The sequence below is a fragment of the Ascaphus truei genome, chromosome 18, assembly GCF_040206685.1.
Source record: "Ascaphus truei isolate aAscTru1 chromosome 18, aAscTru1.hap1, whole genome shotgun sequence".
Lineage (NCBI taxonomy): Eukaryota > Metazoa > Chordata > Amphibia > Anura > Ascaphidae > Ascaphus > Ascaphus truei.
Genome location: NC_134500.1, coordinates 38,845,778 through 38,867,784, shown reverse-complemented (window position 1 = coordinate 38,867,784; position 22,007 = coordinate 38,845,778). Strand labels below are relative to the sequence as shown.

Below are 22,007 nucleotides of genomic sequence, written 5' to 3'. Positions count from 1 at the left end.
CGCGATCAACTCTCTTAAGAACGAGTCTACCCAAGAATCACCGTTTTTTATTAACTACGGATTTCACCCTACTCGTCTTCCCATGCATCCTTCCAGGTCCGGAGTTCTGGCAGCAGATGAGAGGGTATCTTCCTTACAGGAGTCATGGAAAAGGATTCAAGCAGTGCTTCAAAGATCCGTGTTAAGGCAGAATAAACAAGCAGATGGGCTCCGTCAGGAGGGCCATCAGTTCATCCCTGGAGAGAAGGTCTGACTTTCTTCAAAAAATATAAAATTGAAGGCCCCAACACCTAAATTGTCTCCCATTGTTCCTGGGACCTTTTTCTATTCTGAAACAGATTAACCTTATGACCTATCAACTCCAACTGCCTCCATCTATGAAGATTGCACCCGTCTTCCACGTTTCCCTTTTGAAACCTTTTATTCAAGGCAAACGGTTCGCTCACCCTTCCCTTCGACCTCCTCCTCCCATTGTACCTGGACAACAGGACTTTGAAATTCAATCTATCATTGATTCTCGCATCTCCAGGGGCAAACTCCAATTTTTGGTCCACTGGAAGGGATACGGACCTCAGGATCGTTCATGGGTTTAACATTCGGATGGTCATGCTCCTTCCCTACTCCGACGCTTCCACCAAAAATTTCCCCTCAAACCATGGTTGGTTCGTCTGGAGTCCGACCCTTGAGGGGGGGAACTGTAAGGATCTGCGCTGCGGGTATACCTGCGTCCAGCGCATCCTTACCTTTTTCTTGGGCCATTCTGGCCCCCTAACGGCATCCCCTACTCCTGTCTGCTTTCCCTGCACCTCCTTCCCACGTGCGTCAGCCCTACGGGCGCGCGCACCCAAGCCGCCATTGGTTGGCGCCAGGTGCCTGACTCAGCCTCCGCTGACACGGCACACGCTCCTTGCGTGTCGCCGATCGGGTCCTGTCAGCTCCGCCTCCCCGCTTCTACCTCCTTGCCTGACCCTTTCCCTGTCCATCCCTCTGCTCCTCCCTTTCTTCTCTCTGCTCCTGGATCCTCCGGTACACCTTCCCCATGTTCCGCCTCCTCGAACGTCACGCACATGCTCAGCACGCCCCTTCCCCATCTGCCTTGCCTCTCAGGTCCTCCTTCCCTTTCTGTCTCCTCACTTGTCCGTCCCTCCCCTTGCTCTGACCACTCCCTTTGCCTCTAGCAACTCTCCTCTATCTGGGCCTTATCTTGCTCACTCCTCTGTTCCTCCCCTCACTCCCATTGGTTCCAAACTTCCTTACTCTGCTCTCCTATTAGCTTCCTCTTCGGGCCACTCCTCCCTCACTCCCCTTTCTCTGATTGGTCCCAGCCCCCTATATAATCCCTCTTCTCCATTTCCTCTTTGCTCTGCATAGCTTCTGTACCTTGGTGCTGTCTGCTGTTGCCTGGCCTCTCTTGTCTTTTCAGTGCTGCTCCTGTCCCTGAAATCTTTGCTGACCTCCCTGGATTTGACCCTTACTTTGAACTCTACGACGCTGCCCTCTGGAACCCTTTGGACCTTGATTTGGACTTCTACGCTGCAGACCTCTACAACCCTTGGACACGGCATATGGACAAACTACTACGCTGCTCTCTCCACTTCACGACCCAGGCTTACGGACAATCGATTACGCTGCCCTCTCCAACCCACGACCCTAGGCATACGAACTTAACCCTTGTACGCCGGAGCTATCAAGTACGGTACCATTAACATTCTTGTTACTCGGATCACCTACGCTACTACCACACTCCGGCCGTGCCCCCATTTGCTGCTAGGTGTGTGGTTTTACCCTTTCCACCTCAGTCCCGGGGTCTCGTCTTGCTTGTGGGCCGACCGAGCGTTACAGAAATCCTTTGTCTGTAAGTGTGAATTAGAAAACTTACAGACCACTCAAACTCTGCTTTTCTCTGCCCTAGTGTACACAATCAGAGTGGTGAAGCCTTTGATCAGGGGGGTCTGTTGTAGACAACTGGTCACCCCCCTGAGCATTAACATATAGCAGAGCCAGTATCTTTTGCGGGCTTATATACCAGACCCAAAATACAGTACATTTCTTAATATCTAAACATATTAACATAATCCGTTCGGCTGGGCCGAGTGGGCTGAAACTTGCCAGACCCTCATGTCGAAGGGGACTCTCCATGGTGGCCAAGTTTCAGCTCGCTGCGACCCACCGGGCCAGAGGTACACAAATACAGTTTTAAAAGCACATTTACAAAAGTGGCTTTTTCTGCCATGAAAGTCAATGGCAGAAACCCAAACTTTACCCTTACCCTGACTTCGTCCTGTTGCTCCGAGAGGGTTGGTATTTGCCATGCAGTCATGCTGGAACTATGACATGGTGACCAAATGTCAGCCCTCTAGGCTGAACAGAACCAGAGTTATGGGTTTCAGGTTTCTGCACATTATGACTTAGCCGTTTTTACCTCGCGGCTTTTACCTCCGCCATTAAAGTCAATGGTGCGACCCTCGTAACGAGCACGACCCTTTACCGGGGTCAGTGATTGTCGGACCCGGTTGAGGTCGAGTGAGGGGGTTCCTAGGATCCACGGGCAAAAATAATTTTTTTCCGGGGCGCCCTAGAACCTAAGTTTCCCACGCCAATTGAACGTGAACTTGACCGGGGATTGATCAAAGCTCTTTTCAAGACAAAGTTTCCGCTTTTGCGGTCTGCGGCTGGATGGCTGCCAGCCCGTTCCTGGAGGTCTGAGTAGAGGAATCCCCATTGAAATGCATTGCTCCGTTCACTTTCAATGGTGTCACGCTTGTGCTCTCCTCACAAGCGCAGGGAAGAAAGGGGAAGGGACCCGTTAGCGAGGTGGGGAGGCTGCAGGGAATACGAAGGGAGTAAGTTGCCGCACAGCTGGGGATCCGCGCACTTAGTCACGTGACCGCACCGCGCGCATGAGAATGCGCGACGTGTCCGGAGGTGCGAAGCCAAGCTCAGAGACACGACTGATCCAGCTGCATGTGCGCGCATGCTCTGACAGCAGAGCGGGAGTGCGCGTGTTTTCAAGCACCAACACAGGCGTTGTGGGAAGCCAACGCTTCAGCACGGGAGTCTGGAAACGGAAACTGGGAATATGGGCATGGAGTCCAGAGCAACAAGGTAACATCCAGAGAAGGGAATTGCTTCTTGGAGAACGTCCAGACTTCTTAAAGGCATAGTAAAAAAATAGCAAGGTGCAGCGAAACGAAATAAACATAAGGGTTCTTAGTCTAATCCATTGGACAAGGAATTATAAGACTGCTACCACATCAAGGTGAACCCTACTTAGCAGGTACCTACACTACCTGACGGTAAACTAACCTCAGTAGTATACTGCTGGGGCAAGGCTTATTATTACACTTGCCGGGTGTCAGCCGTGTTCTGCCGGGGGCTTTTCTCCGTTTGAAACGGAGTTTCCCGCGCGGCGGCCGCTTCAATAGATAAGCGCTAATGGCGCTTACTATTGAAAGCGCCCGAGGCACGGAAAAACAAGCCGAAACAGCCGAAGACAGCCGTGCGCCACCCGCAGCTTATTTTTAACTGCGGCGGCAGCCGCATTAGAATTAAACTGGCCGCCACTGTATGAGTGACTGTCCCAGTCTTCCGGAATCCAAAGGAGATGAGTAAAGTCCCAAGGAGGTCCAGGCAGGAACAGCGTGCAATGGATACTAGCAGGCACCAGGGCAGGCAGCAAAAGACTAAATGCAAAGAGAAAGTCAAAGAGAGGCTTACTTCCTGTCAGGAGGAAGAGGACAGGATTTGCCAGGAAGCAAGATGGTGTCGCTTGCTTTAAAATCCTTAAAGACACAGGATCTTGACTCGCAGCTAGAGGGCAGCGATCAGAAGTAAACAGGTAAGGAAGGAACACGCCACAGGGGGCGTGTTCCACGCATCGTTACAGTACCCACCTCTTAAGGAGCGATCCAAGAGACTAAGGGGCAGCAATGCATAGGAAGGAAGACTCGCAGCTAGAGACAGCGCCCGCCACATAGAGAATCAACAGGGAATATTGACTCGCAGCTAGAGGGCGGCACATGCCATACAGAGAGACATCAGAGAAACTAGGCATGGGTAGAGAATACGCCACAAGGGGGCGTGAAGTTAACTCACAGCTGGAGGGCAGCACACACTGTCACGTGTATGCGCCACGCGTGAGAGAATGCATGACGCGACCGGGAGTGGCCGGGCTCCGTGGTACGAGTAGGGAACCGCGGGTGCGTGCATGCTCTATAAGGAGAGCGGGAACTGAGATGCGGCAGGTAAGGAGGGAGCACACCGCAGGGGGCGTGTTCCCCGATTACTTACAAATGGGGAACCGCTGCTCCTCCTCTCGGCGCCACCTGCAGGTCTTCTACGATATCGGGCCCAAATCGCCGGAATCTCCATAGGGTTACATGGGGCTGTAATGGCGACCTATGGAGAGACTGCAAAATGGAGCCTGCAAAGGCAGGAAAAGGAACAAAGGGCCATAAACACAAGATTAACATTAACCCTTCTCCTCCCGACTGGATCCCAGTGTAAGTGTTGGTGAAAACACTGAGGTGGGGAAAATTCACATTCACAAAGGGGATATACATTTGGTGCTGAAGCAGGGGCATAAACACAGTACTGGACATCATTCCAGTTAATGCCTCGCCTCCCAGGTGTGGGCAGGGGGTGGCCAAATGGGGTGTAACCCCCTTTAATACTGGACCAGACCCTCTCTCCAACGGCACTCAGGTATTTCAATCTGCATGGAAAGAGATTGACCGCCTCTATGAATGCTTGGATAAAAAGGAAGAAGTCAAAGCTGCATTACAAAAGTGTCTGTCCTCAGCAATTGCTAAATACGTATTACAGGAAAAAGAAAACCAGTTGGAGAGTGACCTGGTTTTCATGTCAGGAGAGCTGGAGGAATCAGCGCCTTGCTACTAAAAGTAACGAATTTCTGGAAATCTCTATGAAGGAAATTGACAGGCTTAATACAGAGCTGGAAACCTCTCAAAAGGAATTTCACAAGCTTAGCACAGCGCTGGAAGCATCTCAGAAAGATGTTCACAGGCTAAACACAGAGCTGTGTACAGTGAGGGATGCCTGTGAGATGGTCCTAAGGGACAGTCAGTAAAGCAAGAGAACATAAGTCTGAAGGAAGAAAGTTTCCAGGCTGCTAGCAAAGTAAAGATGCTGCAAGAACATTTAAGTACCCAGTGTGTCCCCAAAGAGAAGCATGAGGAGCTGAAGGCCACACTGAGCATAACCAGAGCCTCACTGGAGGAGAAGCTTAGAGGTCAGGTAACCCTGTATGAGAGGGAGCACAAGGCGGTCCAGAAACTGAAGCAAGAGTTAGAGGAGCAGAGACACTGCTCCATCCCTAACAGTCACTACACCAAGGAGAAAGACACCTGAAGAGAGACTAGCTAAATTAGATTTATTTACATTAGAAAAGAGGCATCTAAGACAAGATATGATAATGATGTGAGTATTGTGTTATATATACTTTATACCTTTGTCCCCACCCCTCCATCACCACCTGCTATCAAGTGGGTAATATCACTAATGGGCAGAAACAAGATACCAAGATAGGAATACACTCACATTAGCCCGTGTGAGTATTAGACCATACCATTTTATTTCATTGGTATACGAGTATCCCATCCTCCCTCCCACTGGCGTTTCTATAATACGTATGACTTAATCCTATCCTTTTTTTGTTTATATGAGAGGAAATCCCCCTGGAGTGGAAGATTGAACCAACGAAGTAAGCAGCACACACATCAAGAAGAAGAATCCACATCGCGGAGAGAAAAGCACCACTGCAAGACCAACTGGATTCCCAAAGAAACCTTTAAGCGACTGGGCTTACACAAGGCCGTGTGAGTTATATATCATTATCACTCTTTCACCAATACATACACATTCTAAGTATGTTTATTCTTCCAATTTTGGCATCTGCCACCTGAGCTATTACGCATGCTCAAAGCTTAACCGCTATATTTTATTTAGTGTTAACCATCAGCTATTTTACACTGCCTGTTTCCCAAAACTGTGCTCCCCCATCCTTTTTGTATTCATGATAACTATATACAAATATATTCAGGGACAATACAAGGAGTTTTCAAAAGAACTATTCATCCCAAGGGCAGTACAAAGGACTCGTGGGGCATCCCTTAAGTTTGGAGGAAAGGAGATTTCACCAGCAACAAAGGAAATGTTTTTTTACAGTAAGGGCAGTTAAAATGTAGAATTCATTACCCATGGAGACTGTGATGGCAGATATAATAGATTTGTTCAAAAAAAAGGTTGGACATCTTTTTAGAAAGGAAAGGTATACAGGGATATACCAAATAAGTAAACATGGGAAGGATGTTGATCCAGGGATTAATCCGATTGCCAATCCTTGGAGTCAAGAAGGAATTTATTTTCCCCTTATGAGATATCATTGGATAATCTGACAATGGGGTTTTTTGTTTGCCTTCCTCTGGATCAATAAGTATAGATATATGTTACAATATCTGTTGTCTAAATTTAGCATAGGTTGAATTTGATGGACGGAAGTCTTTTTTAAACCTCATCTACTATGTAACTAAGTAACTAAGTATAGAAACAAAAAAGAAAAACCAGCGCCAAAAATTGTAAATAATACAATGTCAATCAATTCCAAACCATAAATGGTGAAGTCCAAATGAAAGTCCTTGGATGAATAGTGGAATTGAGCTGACGACTCTCCTCCCAGACAGTGCAATATGAAAAAGAAAGAAAACAGATTATAGTGCAGTATGCCTAATACTGTTGACTTTAAGACTGAACCAACTGACAACACATAACAAACAAGACAGACATGCCAACAATACTAGCAAGGCTAAAATGTAATGTTAAAAAGCTAATTTATTGACACAAATAATGCTAAGTTCCAGAGGTGGGATGTCCAGGGGGGTAAAACTGAAATCCTACTCACAAGACCCTGGTTGGGTAAAAGCAGTTCACACTGAGATGAGGGTTTAGTCCACCAAAGATGGCGACCAGAGCTCCCTCACGGGCGTCCCCACGTGATATGGGTGGAAGATGAATCACTCAAACTGCAGGGCTTTCCGGCGGACATGACGTCACACCCCTCACTGCTCCTATTGCAACGCGATGTGATGCTCCCAATGCGAGTGTCCTCTCTCGCTGCTCTGCCCCTACGGCTCCACCAGCTGATACCCAATGTCCTCCGAGAACACAGAGAATCTTCTAAAATGAACATGAACTTCCCGACACGTTTCGTGCGCATGCGCGCACTTCTTCGAGGGATGTGCTCCACCTTGTGTCTCAATGGTATAAATACACTTGGTCATTACTGGCAATGGGCTAATTACATGATTGAAAAAGCATTAACCCTATAAGTGCAATAATCAAGGTGGGCACAAGAACTAGCCTGGCTAGACACTAAACATAACAAAACTACACAAATGACAACATAAATACCTTAATATTATAAAACATTAAAATATTAAAAAGTATTTAAAACATAAATAAATGGAAGCAGGTTTCACATAAAAATGATCACAATAGAATACATCACAGAAAGGCTTTAAGTTCAAAATCTATGTTTAGCCCTCTTGGAGAAAGTGTTTTAAATTCATAGATCCAGTATGTTTCACGCATATTAGCCTGTTGTAATCTATTTCCACCTCTCAGGTTGGCCTGAACTACCTCAATTGCCTGACACCGTAAACCTATGGGATTTTGATCATGACATAAAAGAAAATAATGAGAGACACTATGTGTAACCAGTCCCTTTTTGATATTATAAATGTGCTCATAAATACGTCTTTGAAAAGTTCTCCCTGTTCTGCCAATATACTGCAAGCTACAAGGGCATTCGAGCAAGTATATTACAAAAGTTGAATGGCAATTGATTAGTGTCTTGATGGGATAATTTTTAGAAGTTACATTAGATTTAAAATATTTAGTATTTATGCTATAGGAACAGGCTACACATTTCGCACAAGTACGAAAACCTACTATACTCCCTACCTGACCATTTTTTTGTTGTTTAACAGGGCAGGTCGGGGCTAGTTTAGATTTTAAATTATTGGCCTTTGAAAATATGATGTTTGTTTTTTTTGGCAGAATCTCTGCCAAAACATCATCTTTCAACAAGATAGGCCAATACTTGTTTATGATCTGTTTGATTTTGGGCGCCATCTCATTATATTGAGTGATAAACGCAACTTGCTTATTAAACCTGTTTACTGTGTCATTCCTTTTATTATTATATTTAAGCAGAGTGTCCCTTTGTATGTTATTGACTTGTTCTAGAGCTTCATCTAAGAGACTCTCCGAATACTTCCTCATAATAAATTTATTCTTTAGGTCCTTGGCCTGTGACCGAAAGGTCTCCTCTTCGGAGCAATTGCGTTTAAGATGCACCAGCTGACCCTTGGGGATATTACGTAGCCACTGTGGGTTATGCTGACTATCAGCACGTACATAGTTGTTAGCCTGTACTGGCTTAAAAAAAGTCTTAGTGTGCACTGTGTTGTCTTTAATATAAATGTGGAGATCCAAAAAATCAATATGCTCAATGTTGTGGTTGCAAGTGAATCGAAGATTAAATTGATTGTGATTTATATATGTGCAGAAACTATCCAGTGAAGTTTGATTACCTGACCATACAAAAATCACATCATCAATATAGCGCCGCCAGAGCACCAGGTTCGCTCCTAGGGGACAGTTGTTCCAAATGAACTCCTCCTCCCAACTGTCCATAAATAGATTGGCATAACTAGGAGCAAACCTCGTGCTCATAGCGGTACCACATTTCTGAATGTAATAACGTGAGTTGAAAGTGAAATAATTGTGCGTCAAAATAAACCGAATGCCATCCACTAAAAAATTCCTTTTGATAAGTGAATACTTACTTACATTCTCCAATTTGAGAGACACAGCATGGCAGCCCAATTGATGGTCAATCACGGTTTTTCTTTTTTGTTTCTATGGTCCTTAACTGACTGTACGGTCAGTTTTTACCAGGCTGCCAGCCGTTTATAACTTGCACTAATTTTTTTATTTAGTATACATTTTATGATTCATTAGCGCTGTTTCACACCGTCTTTTTTTGTTTAAGTAACTATGTATGTAACCTGGAAAAAGCAGGCTGCTGAGACCGTAGCAAAATAATTGGCAGAAATCCAAGACGTAATGAGAGATGCATGGAAGCAAGCTCAAAATTATCAGTGACGAGATGAAAGCCCTGAGAGGAGAATTGCAAAATGCACTCAACCAGGGATCTCTCGGTGAGGAGTTGAAATTGCAGCAACGCCTAAAAATGGAAAAGCTAAAGCTAGCAGCTGAACACACATCTCAGCAACTCACAGCGCTGCAGGCTCAGATTGCTGAGCTCAAGACACAGCTTGCCAAAAAGGAGGAGAGAGAGGAGGTTTCCGTCTGTCAAGTGGCTGGCCTGACACTGGACTATGAGGTCAAAATGGCCGATGCCTGCAAATTATTGGACCACACAGCCTGTGAGAAGGCCTGGCTGCACCTGGAGCTGGACAAGGACCAGGAGGAGTACTGGCAGCTGCAAATCAGAAATAAAGAAAATGAAACACATTTAAGCTTTGCTCTGTGTCAGCTGGGAGATACAGTCGTGACTCAACTCCAAAGAAGCTGAACTGACAACTGCTTTGAGTGGGAAAATAAGTGCAGGAGGATAGCTTCAAGAGCTGAAAACAGAAATAGCTGGTCTTAATGAGAATTTAAGTGATACCACAAAACATCAGTCACAAAAAGAGACCACGGAAATTGAACTATATGTCCCCACTGATGCATGTGAAGAGCCTGATGTATCTGTTCCCGATGCCCCTGCTATGACGTTAGACGGATCCCTTGTTCCTTGCTATGAATAATGTACCTGATGCTGATGCCAACGCTCTGTGATGAGGGTAAATGCACCTCTCACAGATTTCACATCAGCACTTGACGTGCACATTAAGTTGGCCTTCCATCAGGGTTTCCCTGAAGAGCCTGGAGAGTTGTCTGGAGTTGTTGCTGATTCCTATGTTCCTGCGAAACATGGAGTGTTTTCTGAAGTCCATCATGAGTCGGCTTTCTATCAGGGACACCCCGCTAAACCTGGAGGGTCGTCAAGAGGATCTACTGGCTCTTCTGCTCCTGCTGTGAAGACAAGCGCATGTTCTTCCATTTATCTACAAGTAGCTGATGCGTCCTCTGCTGAGCCTGTGACCTACTCTGCAAAGTCAAGCTTCCTGCTTACAGATTCTCTGGCTTTTGGGTTGATGCATCCTGACATTCAACTGTTCCAAGAGAGAATTGAATTCCTCTGTCTGCATTTTGATGGACTTTTTCAGTCTGTACCTGTGGAGTGCCCGCTGACAAACCACCAGAGGTGAGTCACCTTGAGTCCACTTTTCATCAAGGCCTCCGGGAAGAGCCTGGAGGGTTGTCCGGAGAACGCTCTCGAGAGGGGGAAGTAATGTCAGGGTCTCCTATACATCCTGCCTAGCCATAGTTCCTTTCTTTGTCCACCAAGTGTGCTGCTTTCTGTCTGCTCTGGGGTTCCTCTGTCTATCTTCTTGTTGCTCCTCTCTCTGTCATATAGTCCTGCTTCCTGTTTGGTTCCTTGCCTTTTTGTTTTGAGTCAGACTCCATGCCTATGCCGCAGCTTCTGTCCTGTACCTGTACCTATTCTGTTCCGTGTTGGAGTTCTGTTCCATTAAAGGCCCTTGCTGGTAATCTGGCTTGTCCCTGTTTGTTCCCTGATCCTTGGTCTCAGTCCCTGCTCCCCTGCCCGGTTCCTTCTCGCTGCCTGCCACCGATCCCTTCTTGCCCACGACGATCTTGCTTGCCACCTGCCACCGACCCCTGCTTGCCCATGACGATCCGACTTGCTGCTTACCACCGATCTCAGCCGGTACCGGACCTCAGCCTGTACCAACAATCTTGCCTGCTCCCGCTGTTCTTGCTACCAAGGTCCTACTGCCACAGGAGTCTCCCTTGACCCAAACATTATCCAGCCAGAATAAATAAAGTAAATAAAACGTTCAATTTACCCCTGCCATTATGAAGGGTGTCCTTGTCAGCTCACTTCAGGTCCATGTCCTCCGACGCCAGCAAGAATACATGAAAAAAAATATCTAATGGCCCCTAACGCCTTAATCAACTTAGCAGTTAATAACTGCGAAAGTAATTAAGGGGTTAACCCCCATCCCCCGCTACCCACTTGGGAGGCCTAACCACTCACCCAGCCCCTTTACACCCACCCTCTACGCATTGATTGGCACAGTGGTATATCCTAACCATATACTATGGGCATGATAAGCCACTATAGCAGTCAATGGTCAACTTAATAAAAATAATTAATGCCAAAATACACAATACAAGAAATACACAAGCACCTAAACACCCCAACAATAAAACATCTAAAAAGCCTCAACTACACATCAATTCAATGATGCATATCCATTTCAACCAGGTTCAATAGAAAAATGCATGTGCAGAAATTTAATGACACGCATATGCATTACAACTAGGTCCCATAGAAACATGTGTACCACACAATGTAATTCATGCACTACATTACTTTATTTCTTCCCCGATTATTAATGTATAACATTCTCTTTTTACAGATGAAAATATCCAAGAGCAAGCCATTCCAAAGAAGATGCCTGTTGAAGATTGTTCACTTGAAAGAAGATTGAAGAAATGTGTATTATTGAATTTTCATAAAGTTATTTAATGTAATCTTATTTAAAAAATATTTCATATTATGAAAAGCGTTAATAAAGAAAACAAGTCTGAGGATTATCACAGAATAACAAATGAGTTTACTTTGCGTACATGTGCATACATAGAAGGAAGTTTCAAAATAAAACTTCCCCATCACAATATGGCCTACAAGACATATTTATATCAAACATAATAAGCCCAAGCCCCCTGTATGAGGTGGCGTGTGTGTCCTTACATAAGCGTATAAGATAAACAAATATGAATATGAGAACATTGAGTTAATAACATAACTGTAAGATTCATACTAACATTTTATTGAATCAGCTAAAAATTATTATGCAAGCTAATGACCTTTTCTCTATGTACGTGATTTCTACGAAAGGGTGTATTTGACCATGAGACCTTCCCCCTGAATGTGAGAAGTGGCTTTTATCTATGTTTTATTTTCATAACAGTGGCAACATTTCTCCCATCTCCAAGGTCTTGTGGTTAGCTGAAAGCTTATTATCACTAAAAAACTTAGGAGCAGAAGAAAGAAGAAAAACATGTGACTCTTTCAAACCTCCCCAACAGTCATACAGACAATAGACAAAATGGATGACAATATCAGGCACCTAAAATGGATGCTGACTAAAAATGGCTGCTCAGATCCTAGTGCTGTTTACATCAGACCACCCCCCCTCCTTCCATCATAGTCTCAACTTCTTCAATATTTTAAAATACTTTTTAGTAATCTGAAGTTTTTAGGGTGATAAGTGGTGGGTTACATTTGAATGCATTAAATACATAGGGATAACGTATCACACGAAATTAACAGGAATAAGGGATGGGTTACATTGCATTTACATTTTTAAGAAACTAGCACACTAGCGTCAACTATTATTTCTGCGGAGTATTGCAACCAACACTAAAACTCAATTTTCCCAGCTGTTATGCACTTGTAAGTAAGCTGCGGGCAGTCGAAAAAATATTGGGGGGGGGCGCAGACGCAATCTGTGAGACCCATGCACAAGTAAATGACACTATATGTCAGGGTCGCCTAGACCTCCTTCCTAGCCATAGCTTCCTTGCCACTGGGTGTGCTGCTGCCTTCTGTTGGCTCTGTGTTCCTCTGTCTGTCTGTCTTCTTGTTGCTTCTGTCTCTGTCCTTATAGCTTGCTTCCTGTCTGTTGGTTTTGCCTTTGCTTGAAGTCAGACTCCTAATGTACAGTACATGCTTCTGATATCCTGATCTGTTTTCTGTACCTGTACCATAGAAGTCTGTTCACAGTAAAAGCCCTTGCTGGTATCTGGCTTGTCCCTGTTTGTTCCTGCTCTCAGTCCCTGCCCCCAGACCTGTCCTTGCTCCCCTGTCCTGTTCCAGTCTCCTCGTTGCTGACCTCTGCTTGTTACCTGACTTCGCTACCTGCCGCCTGCCTCGGACCTCTGCTTGTTACCTGACGTCGCTACCTGCCGCCTGCCTTGGACCTCTGCTTGTTTCCTGACTGCGCTGTCTGCCGCCTGCCTCGGAACCTCTGATTGTGACCCCTACTGCGCTTCCTGCTGTTCCAGCCACCGAGATCCTACCCGCCACAGGAGTCTCCCGTGACACTATATCTGTACATCCTCTCTTTGGCCAAGTTGGATGCCAAGGGACACAGATAATTAGCTTATCTTGCTACTTAAAATTTTAGCTTAAAATATTGACCTGCAAGACAGAACATCGATGCTTATGCATTATCCCTGATTCCCTGCAATGAAAGGAAAATCGATGGAAGATTGGATGAAATCCTAGGCTATATGTCAGAAGATTGAACTCTCTTGAGAGGTGACCTGCCAATATTGAAAGCATGGGGGATAGGTTGGGGATATCTCCAAATGCTATACCCACAGTATATAGTAATCCTGCTAGTCTGACTATGCCTGGACTACCCCAGTTTAACCGACATGGTTTGAGGGAAGCTCAATGATTTGACTCCCGGATGGAAGGGATATGGTTGACTTTACGAAAAAATGTACCTGCCTCTTCTGTTATAAAGACACACCAGATGTTCCTCTTCTAATGTGACAATGGCCTAATTTAGTATTGAAGTGGAGTGTTAGTCAGGGTCTGAAAAAGATTCCAACATCTGATCTCCAAACAGTTGGTACTCCCAGCCAAGAATCTTCCACTTGTACTGAGGTCTCTCCATAATGAGCATGGACACTTAGAAGTTGGTAAGACCCTTGGACTGGTGAGGGATTGGCTCTATTGGCTTCTCATAGTACACTGTACAACAACAACCGGTAGATTTAATTTGAAATATAGGTGGCAGTGATAATTATTCACTGTGCAATAGGTATTCCATGGTATCTATGATGAAAGTACAGTATAACTGTTTATGCATCATGTCCTTGAGTGTGTTATTTTTGTTTTTCAATTTTCGGACAGTTATTTGCAAATAAAATTCTTATTGCTACATAGAAGTGTTTTGCAGTTTGTGATATTATATGAAACTTATTTATTTTTCAAGCTGCAATAATCTGAGACTTGAGGTGGTATTCAGTATTTACAATCTTGTTTTACGTCAAAACAATGATTGATCGTTGTGACAGACAATAGCCGCCTTCCTGGACAACTTCGTTGCCGGTGCCCTGCCAGTGGAAACTAGGAGTATTTATAGGCTCGTATTATACCACAAAATAGAGTGAGATTTAAATTGGCCAGACTTTACTGTTTTAATTGAAGTTTGAGAATATTAAGATAATTTGATGATAAAATCAACATATATTTCAAATTTTGCTTTGCCCGTGTTTCATTACGTGTTATGAATCTTTGTGCCAAGAACTGTAGTTTTTTTTCTTTCTGATGTACAGTATCTGGTGGAGTTCTTGACCGCAGTATTCTATTACTTTTGCCCATAGTCCCCCTACACCCCTGTGGCAATGGCAGTTTATTTTGCTTCCTTTGATGCATATTTTCCTTTATTATGTTGTATTTACTAATTGCCAAATACCTAATTACCTTTACATCTTGTGGGGTGCTTCATATCTGTTCTAACCCAAGATGCTTGTTACAGTATGTTCTTATCATAATCATCTCAATAATGATCTTGTAAACTACCAAGGGAATATTTCCATGGTTTGTTGAACGTATTTAATATCATGCAGCAGTCAAAAAACAATCCTTTGAGTTCATACTATCAAGGAAGCTACGGTAATGCATTTCAGTGTCTTGTGTTGTAGTTTTATCATTTTTATCGCTTTGGCTGCTGTGAGAAATGTTGGGTTATTATAAATAATAAATTATAAATGCTCAGAGATATAAGATAGCAGATATGAATCAATGGAAAGATATGGAGTTCCTAGTGGCATCATAATTTAATCAGTTATCTAAATAAAAGCACATCTTATTTTTGTATACAAGATAGCATGCACTGTACTATATACACAAACAGTTTGAAAAAACATAAAATAATTTGTTCATGAATCAAATAGGCTATTTATAAAAGCATCCTGCTGCAAATGATGCCAGAAATAATGTAGGATACAGGAGAAAATAAAATCACAGAAAAAAATGCTACTTGAAGCAAAATGATTTATTTCTTTATTAAACTTAATACAGGTGTGCTTCCGTTAAGAACTTGCTAAGTCAACCCTTGGGTTTCCTTAACACAAAACGTGTTCAAACCTCTGACAAATAATTTCACCATATTTAAAAAAACAAACAAATAGATAGGGATCTATGTACTGTACTACAGCAATTTTAGAACACAATGATAAAAAACTGTATACTTTTCCTTCTGTGCCTATAATCTTTAATGGGGGTCATGTATTATTCTATATCCAATAAAGTGACTGATTTAGGCCATTTTTGTACACAATTCTCCATAATATAGAATATGCCTAAAAAGGCTAATTTGAAAAAAAAAAAAAAAAAAAAAAATTCTCATATCAAAGACTTTTCTGAAAGAACTTGTTTACAGAACAATAAATATTAATTTATAGTATTTGCAGTGTTTTTAACAGAGCCAAGATATAGACTAAAAATTAATCAAACATGCTACTGTACAATTTCAAATTGGTATTTGATAAATAATGTCTAGTATTTGTATTAATATTTTATAGATGAAGCAGTCCTCAACAACAGGAGTGGTGTTTAGAAATCAGTCAAAGACCTCAGCATTTCTTCTTTTAGGACTCACTGATGATCCAAATCTGCAGCTTGTACTTTTTTATGTATTCCTCATTCTGTACCTAATTACTTTGATTGGAAATTGTGGTATCTTCCTTATCATCCACCTCTCTCCACATCTTCATACACCCATGTACTTTTTCCTCAGCCATTTGTCTTTCATTGATATGTGTTATGCTAGTTCAGTGGTTCCAAACACAATGGTAAATTTCCTAAAATGTGATAAATATATTTCACACTTTGGCTGTGCATCTCAACTTTTTATCTTCTCTTCCTTTGGATCCACCGAGTGTCTTCTTTTTGGGGTAATGGCTTATGACCGTTATGTAGCCATATGTACGCCACTACATTATGGAACTATTATGACGAAACAAGTATGCATCAGGCTAATTGCTGCTTCGTACCTTGCTGCTGTCATTCAAGCTGCTATTCAGACTGGCTGTACTTTTAGCCTGAGCTTCTGTGGCTCAAATATTATTGATCATTTTCTCTGTGATGTTATTCCTTTGATGAGACTTTCATGCTCAAACACTTTCATTAATGAGATTGTGATCACTGTGTGTGCAGCCGTCATAGGAGGGGGGTCACTTTTAATCATCCTTACATCCTACACGTATATTGTGTTGACTGTTGTCAAAATACCAACACCACAAGGGAAAAAACGAGCTTTCTCCACATGTGCCTCCCACCTAACCTGTATTACAGTATTCTATAGTACTGTGTTTTTCAATTATCTCCATCCATCTGCCAGCTCATCATTTGGCCCAAAAATGGTGGCCTCTGTATTCTACACAGTAGTCATACCAACTGTAAATCCTCTCATCTACAGCTTAAGGAACAAGGAAGTGAAATTTACTTTGCTGAGATTCATAAATCAAAGATTTGTCTTTCATTTAAATTTTCTTCACATCAAGAATTGTATGAATGGTTATACAAGCTAAAGCATATGACTGTAAAATAACACAATTATGTTAATTTCCTTAACAATATGCAATTTTCATTTGACAGAAATGAATTCAATTGTTTAATCATTTCTACTTATACAATTATTCTGTAAAAAAAAACAATATATATATATATATATATATATTTTTTTTTTAAAGGGTTATGAAACACTATTAAATTAGTAGGATATATAACATAAAAGTAAGATAGGTAGTTTTTGTTTAAAAAAGGCATACTGTATGCTTATCATGTTCAAACTTTTACTAACTTCTAACTGGATGGGAAATACTATATACTATATTGACATTGAACCAGATTTTGTGTAAGCTGTGACATCTTTTAGGGAATCAAAATGTAATAGTGCTTTGCAGGTGATCCCTAACTGTCAATGCAACGCCAAAATGATTGTGCCCTGGTGTGGTGCTTTGGAAGGCATAAGACCGCGGCAAGTTGTGGTTTGGAGCATACCAGCACTCACAGGACTTTAAACAGTATATGAGTTTATTAAAGGAATGACTTTATAATGTTCACTGTGCTGACTGGACCATTGGTCCTTTCTTTAACCTAAACAGGGTTTAGCAAGTCCTGTGTCTGCCTGTATGATTTATACAGTACCAAGTCTTACCTTGATGACCAACATGAATATGAAGCATTTGAATCTGAACAGGTATTTTCTTGTCTCTTCAGTTTGAAAGCACATTTGAATAAAATTGTTTGGGTTCAAAAGCTCTGTAAACGATAACATTATATTTGAAGAACTCTCATTTGGGTTCCCTAAAAGGTATCACTACCTACTGTACAATAAATCAACATTTCTTTAGGAACAATTTGTCTACTGCAGCTTTGAAATCTATATATAATTCTGAAAAATTGTTTGTCTGTGGGTTGTTGCTGATTGGTTGGCGGTGGCTCATGCTCTGATTGGCCTGTGGGGTGGGGTGATATCACAAACAACAGGGCTACACACGCCCTCACCCTCACAGCCCCCTCACACCGCACAGCCTCAGAGAGCCTACCCACACGCCCTGCCGTCACATCAGTGACCACTCCCACCGCCGCCTCACACCCTAGCGGGACCAGGAGCGCAAGGTACCATACACCCGCCACCTCACACCCCTGCGCCGCACCCGCCGCCTCTCACCCACCTGCATGCACCCACCGCCTCTCACTCACCCACCGCCTCTCACCCACCCGCACGCACCCACTGCCTCTCACACGCACACACCCGCCGCACACCCACCCGCCCACACGGCTCTTCTCAACCCGCGGGCCCGTACTTTATACACTCAGCGGGACCCTCTGGGAGCACAAGTGACGGGGGGGGGAGGGAAGGAGCGCCGGGGACCGGGGTATACCCATGGGCCGATGAGCTGTGCGGGGGTGCTCCGGAGCTGTGCAGAGGGAGGGGGGTGTCCGGAGCTAGTGCAGGGGGGGGCGGAGATGCACAGGGAGTGGGGGAGCTATGCCGGGGGGGGGGGGGCAAGCAGTGCAGTGGGGAGGACGGAGCTGTGCAGGGGGGATGGGGCCGGAGCTGTACAGGGGGGGAGGAACAGATTCAGGTGAACGGGGGAGAAAGAGAAAGGGGGGAGACAGAGAGGGGAATGGGGAGAGAGAGTGAGGGGGGAGCAGGAAAATGAAATCCCGGGCAACGCCGGGTATATCAGCAAGTAAATAGATTAAAAAAAAGACAAAAATGTTTCATAAAGGTTTTCTGTAGTGTTACTATAATATAATAAGTGATATTTTTTTTAAACAGACAAACTGTATATGGTTTGGCTATTACTGAACTTAACTCCTTGAGAACTCTTGGGTGTATGCCATCGGGGCCAGGTGCCTTATTTACTTTAACATTTTCAAGCCACCTATGAACTTCTTCCTCAGTTAACCAATTGCTCATTAATGTGAAGAAGATTGTGGCTCCCTCCTATGGCACTAAAATGTAAACACAGAGGCAAAGAATTTGTTTAATATCTCTGATTTTCCCTTATCTCCAATAATCTGCCTGCCCATCTCACACTGAAAGGGTTCTATATTTTCTTTGCTCATTTTTTGCTATTAAGGTACTTAAAGAAATGTATAGGGTTCATCTTACTTTCTATTGCAATCCTTTTTTCTTTTTTTTTTCAACTTTGTATTTTATTCATTTTTCAGACATACAGCATTTGTAAAACATATTATAACGAGTCAATTTTTCTGCTATATGCACTGCCAAACCAACGCACAGATAAACACACTAAACAAAGACTCGGGGGGTGGGGGAGGGTAACACATTAGGATAGAGGGGGGGAAGGGGAAGGGGAACCCTTATGCCACAGCTAATAGTTCTACCGTATACCGCTGCCTCTCCTGATTTCCCTCTTGTTGTATTTGTATCCCTTCACTTTGCAAGCTCCGCTATCGTTTTTTCTGGCCTCGTGCTCCGGGGTCTCTATAGCCTCGCTCAGTCATGTCCGGCATCATGTTACGGTTACTGCTAATTGTTGGAGGAGAACTCATCTTTCACTATCACAGCCAGATGGTGGCATTGCTCACCCCAGTGATGTCGGTTTGCGCCAGCCATGGAAACCAGACTTTTTGAAAATTTGAGCCAGTGTCATTGACCAAACTTGTCAATTTCTCCATCTGGCAGACGAACTAAATTCTGTTCCGAATCTTTTCTAACGATGGGATTGTGTTCTGGTTCCACAATGCCGCTGTCTCACACCTCATTGCTGTTGCAAAATGGGCGACCAATTTATTCCCTGCTCTCGACAGGCCCTCCAGTGGTTTGTTTAATAAGAATAACCAGGGATCCAGAGGAATTTCGAGGCCCAAAATCCTCTTCAACCAAACTGAAATTTGTTCCTAGATCGGGCGCAATCGAGGGCAAGACCACAGCATGTGCACCAGATCTTCGGGCTCTCCACATTGTCGTGGACACAAGGGGGAGTAACCTGGTACAAATTTAGATAACCTAACTGGGGTGAGGTACCACCTCATTAAAACTTTATATGAGTTCTCCTTCAATGTCGTGCAGATCGAGGTTTTCGCTACTGCCTCAAATATGGCTGTCCAGTCCTCGTCCTCCAGTGTTTCCCCCAGATCCGTCTCCCACTGCGTCATATAGTCAAGGTTTTGTCTACTTCCCCCTCCAGGATCGATCACTTCTTTATATAATCTACAGATATGTCCCTGCGTGACGTGCCCACGTGCACAGAGCATTTCAAAATGAGTCACTTTAGGACGGTTAGAGTATTTGGTGTAAAATGCCCGGATCTGGAGGTATCTAAAGAATTCTGTGTTCGGGATGCTTTTATCTGACTGAATCTGTGCGAATGGAGCAAAATCGGGATTTCCAAATAATGGGGTCATCAGCGAGCTCCTAGTGGTCAGTGCACATTTAAATTTGGTGGCTTCTCAGACTGCAAATGAGGACAGCGGTCTTGAGATCTGTTTTAGTCGAACTTTTGGGTACCAAATGAGGTTATGAATTTCTAATGGGGCACACAGCTCACGCTCCATTTCCAATCATCTGCTTAGTTACGGATCTGTGTGCCAGTGGATAATTTGGCTAAGTTGTGCCGCTCTATAGTATGAGAACAAGCAAGGTACCGCCAGTCCGCCTGCTGTTTTGGGCCTCATCAATGTTCTTGCCTTTATCCTAGCTTTTTTGTTTTTCCATATAAATTTAAAGATCTGGGCCTGCATGTCTCTGATGTCTGCCCTATTTATGGGTATGGGGAGTGTATGGAATAGATATAGTAGTCTGGGGAGAAGGTTCATCTTTACGCAATAAATTCTTCCAATCCAGGAGATACCATACGACGCCCATTCCTTCAGCTCCTTTCTCAAAGACTGTAAGAGTTTAGGATAATTTGCCTTATATAACAGTTTAACCTCTCTGGTGAGATTAACTCCTAGATATTTAATCGCTTTGGGTTGCCAATTCAAATTGAATTTAATCTCTATTAATTTTTCGGTGTCTTATGGGAGATTCAAATTCAGAGCCTCTGATTTTGCCTGGTTTATTTTAAACCCTGAGATTGTATTAAACTTTTCCAGGAGGTCAAAGAGGTTGGGTAGAGAGACCAGGGGCCTAGATAATGTCAGAATGACATCATCCGCGTATAACGCAGTTTTGTATTCCTTAGACCTGATTTGTATTCCTGCGATATCTTTATTACCTCGAATGTGGGCTGCTAGTCGCTCCATGCAGAGGGCGAACAACAAGGGCGAGAGCGGGCAGCCCCGTTTTGTGCCACTTTTAATTTGCAGTGAACCTGATGGGAACCCCTGATGGATTACCCGCGCTGTCGGATTTGAGTACAGCGCCTTGATTGCCCCAGAAACCATGTCCCCCAGTCCAAACGCTGCAAGCGTGGCATCCAGGAAGGGCCAGTCTATTCTATCAAAGGCCTTTTCAGCGTCTAAGCTTAATATGATGCCCGGGATCTTATTGGCATTAATATATTCTATGGTACAGTATCTACTAGTCTCCTAGTATTGTCGGCCGGTTGCCTACCTGATATAAAACCAACTTGATCCGGGTGAATCAGCCGAGGTAGAATAGTACTCAATCTATTGGCCAATAATTTGGAATAAATTTTAACATCCGAATTTATCAATGAGATCGGCCTATAACTTGGGCAGTTGGTGGGATCTTTACCCTGCTTATGAATCACCGAGATGGACGCCTGCAGCATCACGTCTGAGAAGGACGCCCCTGCTAGGATATGGTTAAACATCCTTAACAAGTGTGGGGTCAGAATCCCTATATATTTTTATAGTATAGATTCGAAAATACGTCTGGGCCTGGAGCTTTTGCAGGTTTAAGATTTGCAACTATATCTTGTAGTTCCTCCGCGGTGAACTCTTTTTCTAGGAACTCTCGCTCCACCCTCATTATATTTGGCAAATTCGAGTCAGCTAAAAATGTCTCTAATGCTTTGCTCATTTTATCGTTATGTCTCACCTTCTTCCCATCGTGCAATCTTTCATAGTATGCTCTAAACTTCTCAACTATGTGTTTGGGATTAGCAGTCTAGTCACCCGTTCTAGTTTTAATCGAGTGGATGGTGTAGTTTTGTGGTTTGTTGTGAATTTTCCTTGCTAGCGTGGTATCTGGCTTGTTCGATTTTTCAAAAAATTCCTCTTTGTCCAACTCAGTGTCTATTCAGCCTGGGAAGTAAGGAGTAGGTTAAGTTCTATTCTTACATCCTTCAACTCCTTTAATGTC

General features: G+C 43.6%; 1 protein-coding gene across 1 annotated transcript; it reads left to right on the top strand.

Annotated features, from left to right (window-relative positions):
• The first annotated feature begins 15,780 nt into the window (after positions 1-15,780).
• Positions 15,781-16,788, top strand: LOC142469213 (olfactory receptor 5B21-like). Its single transcript, XM_075576173.1, has one exon. The coding sequence runs from the start codon at positions 15,781-15,783 to the stop codon at positions 16,786-16,788; it is 1,008 nt and encodes a 335-aa protein (XP_075432288.1).
• Positions 16,789-22,007: the final 5,219 nt, after the last annotated feature.

Coding starts and splice junctions, on each gene's coding strand:
- LOC142469213 (XM_075576173.1), top strand. CDS start 15,781: ATGAAGCAGTCCTCAACAACAGGAGTGGTGTTTAGAAATCAGTCAAAG.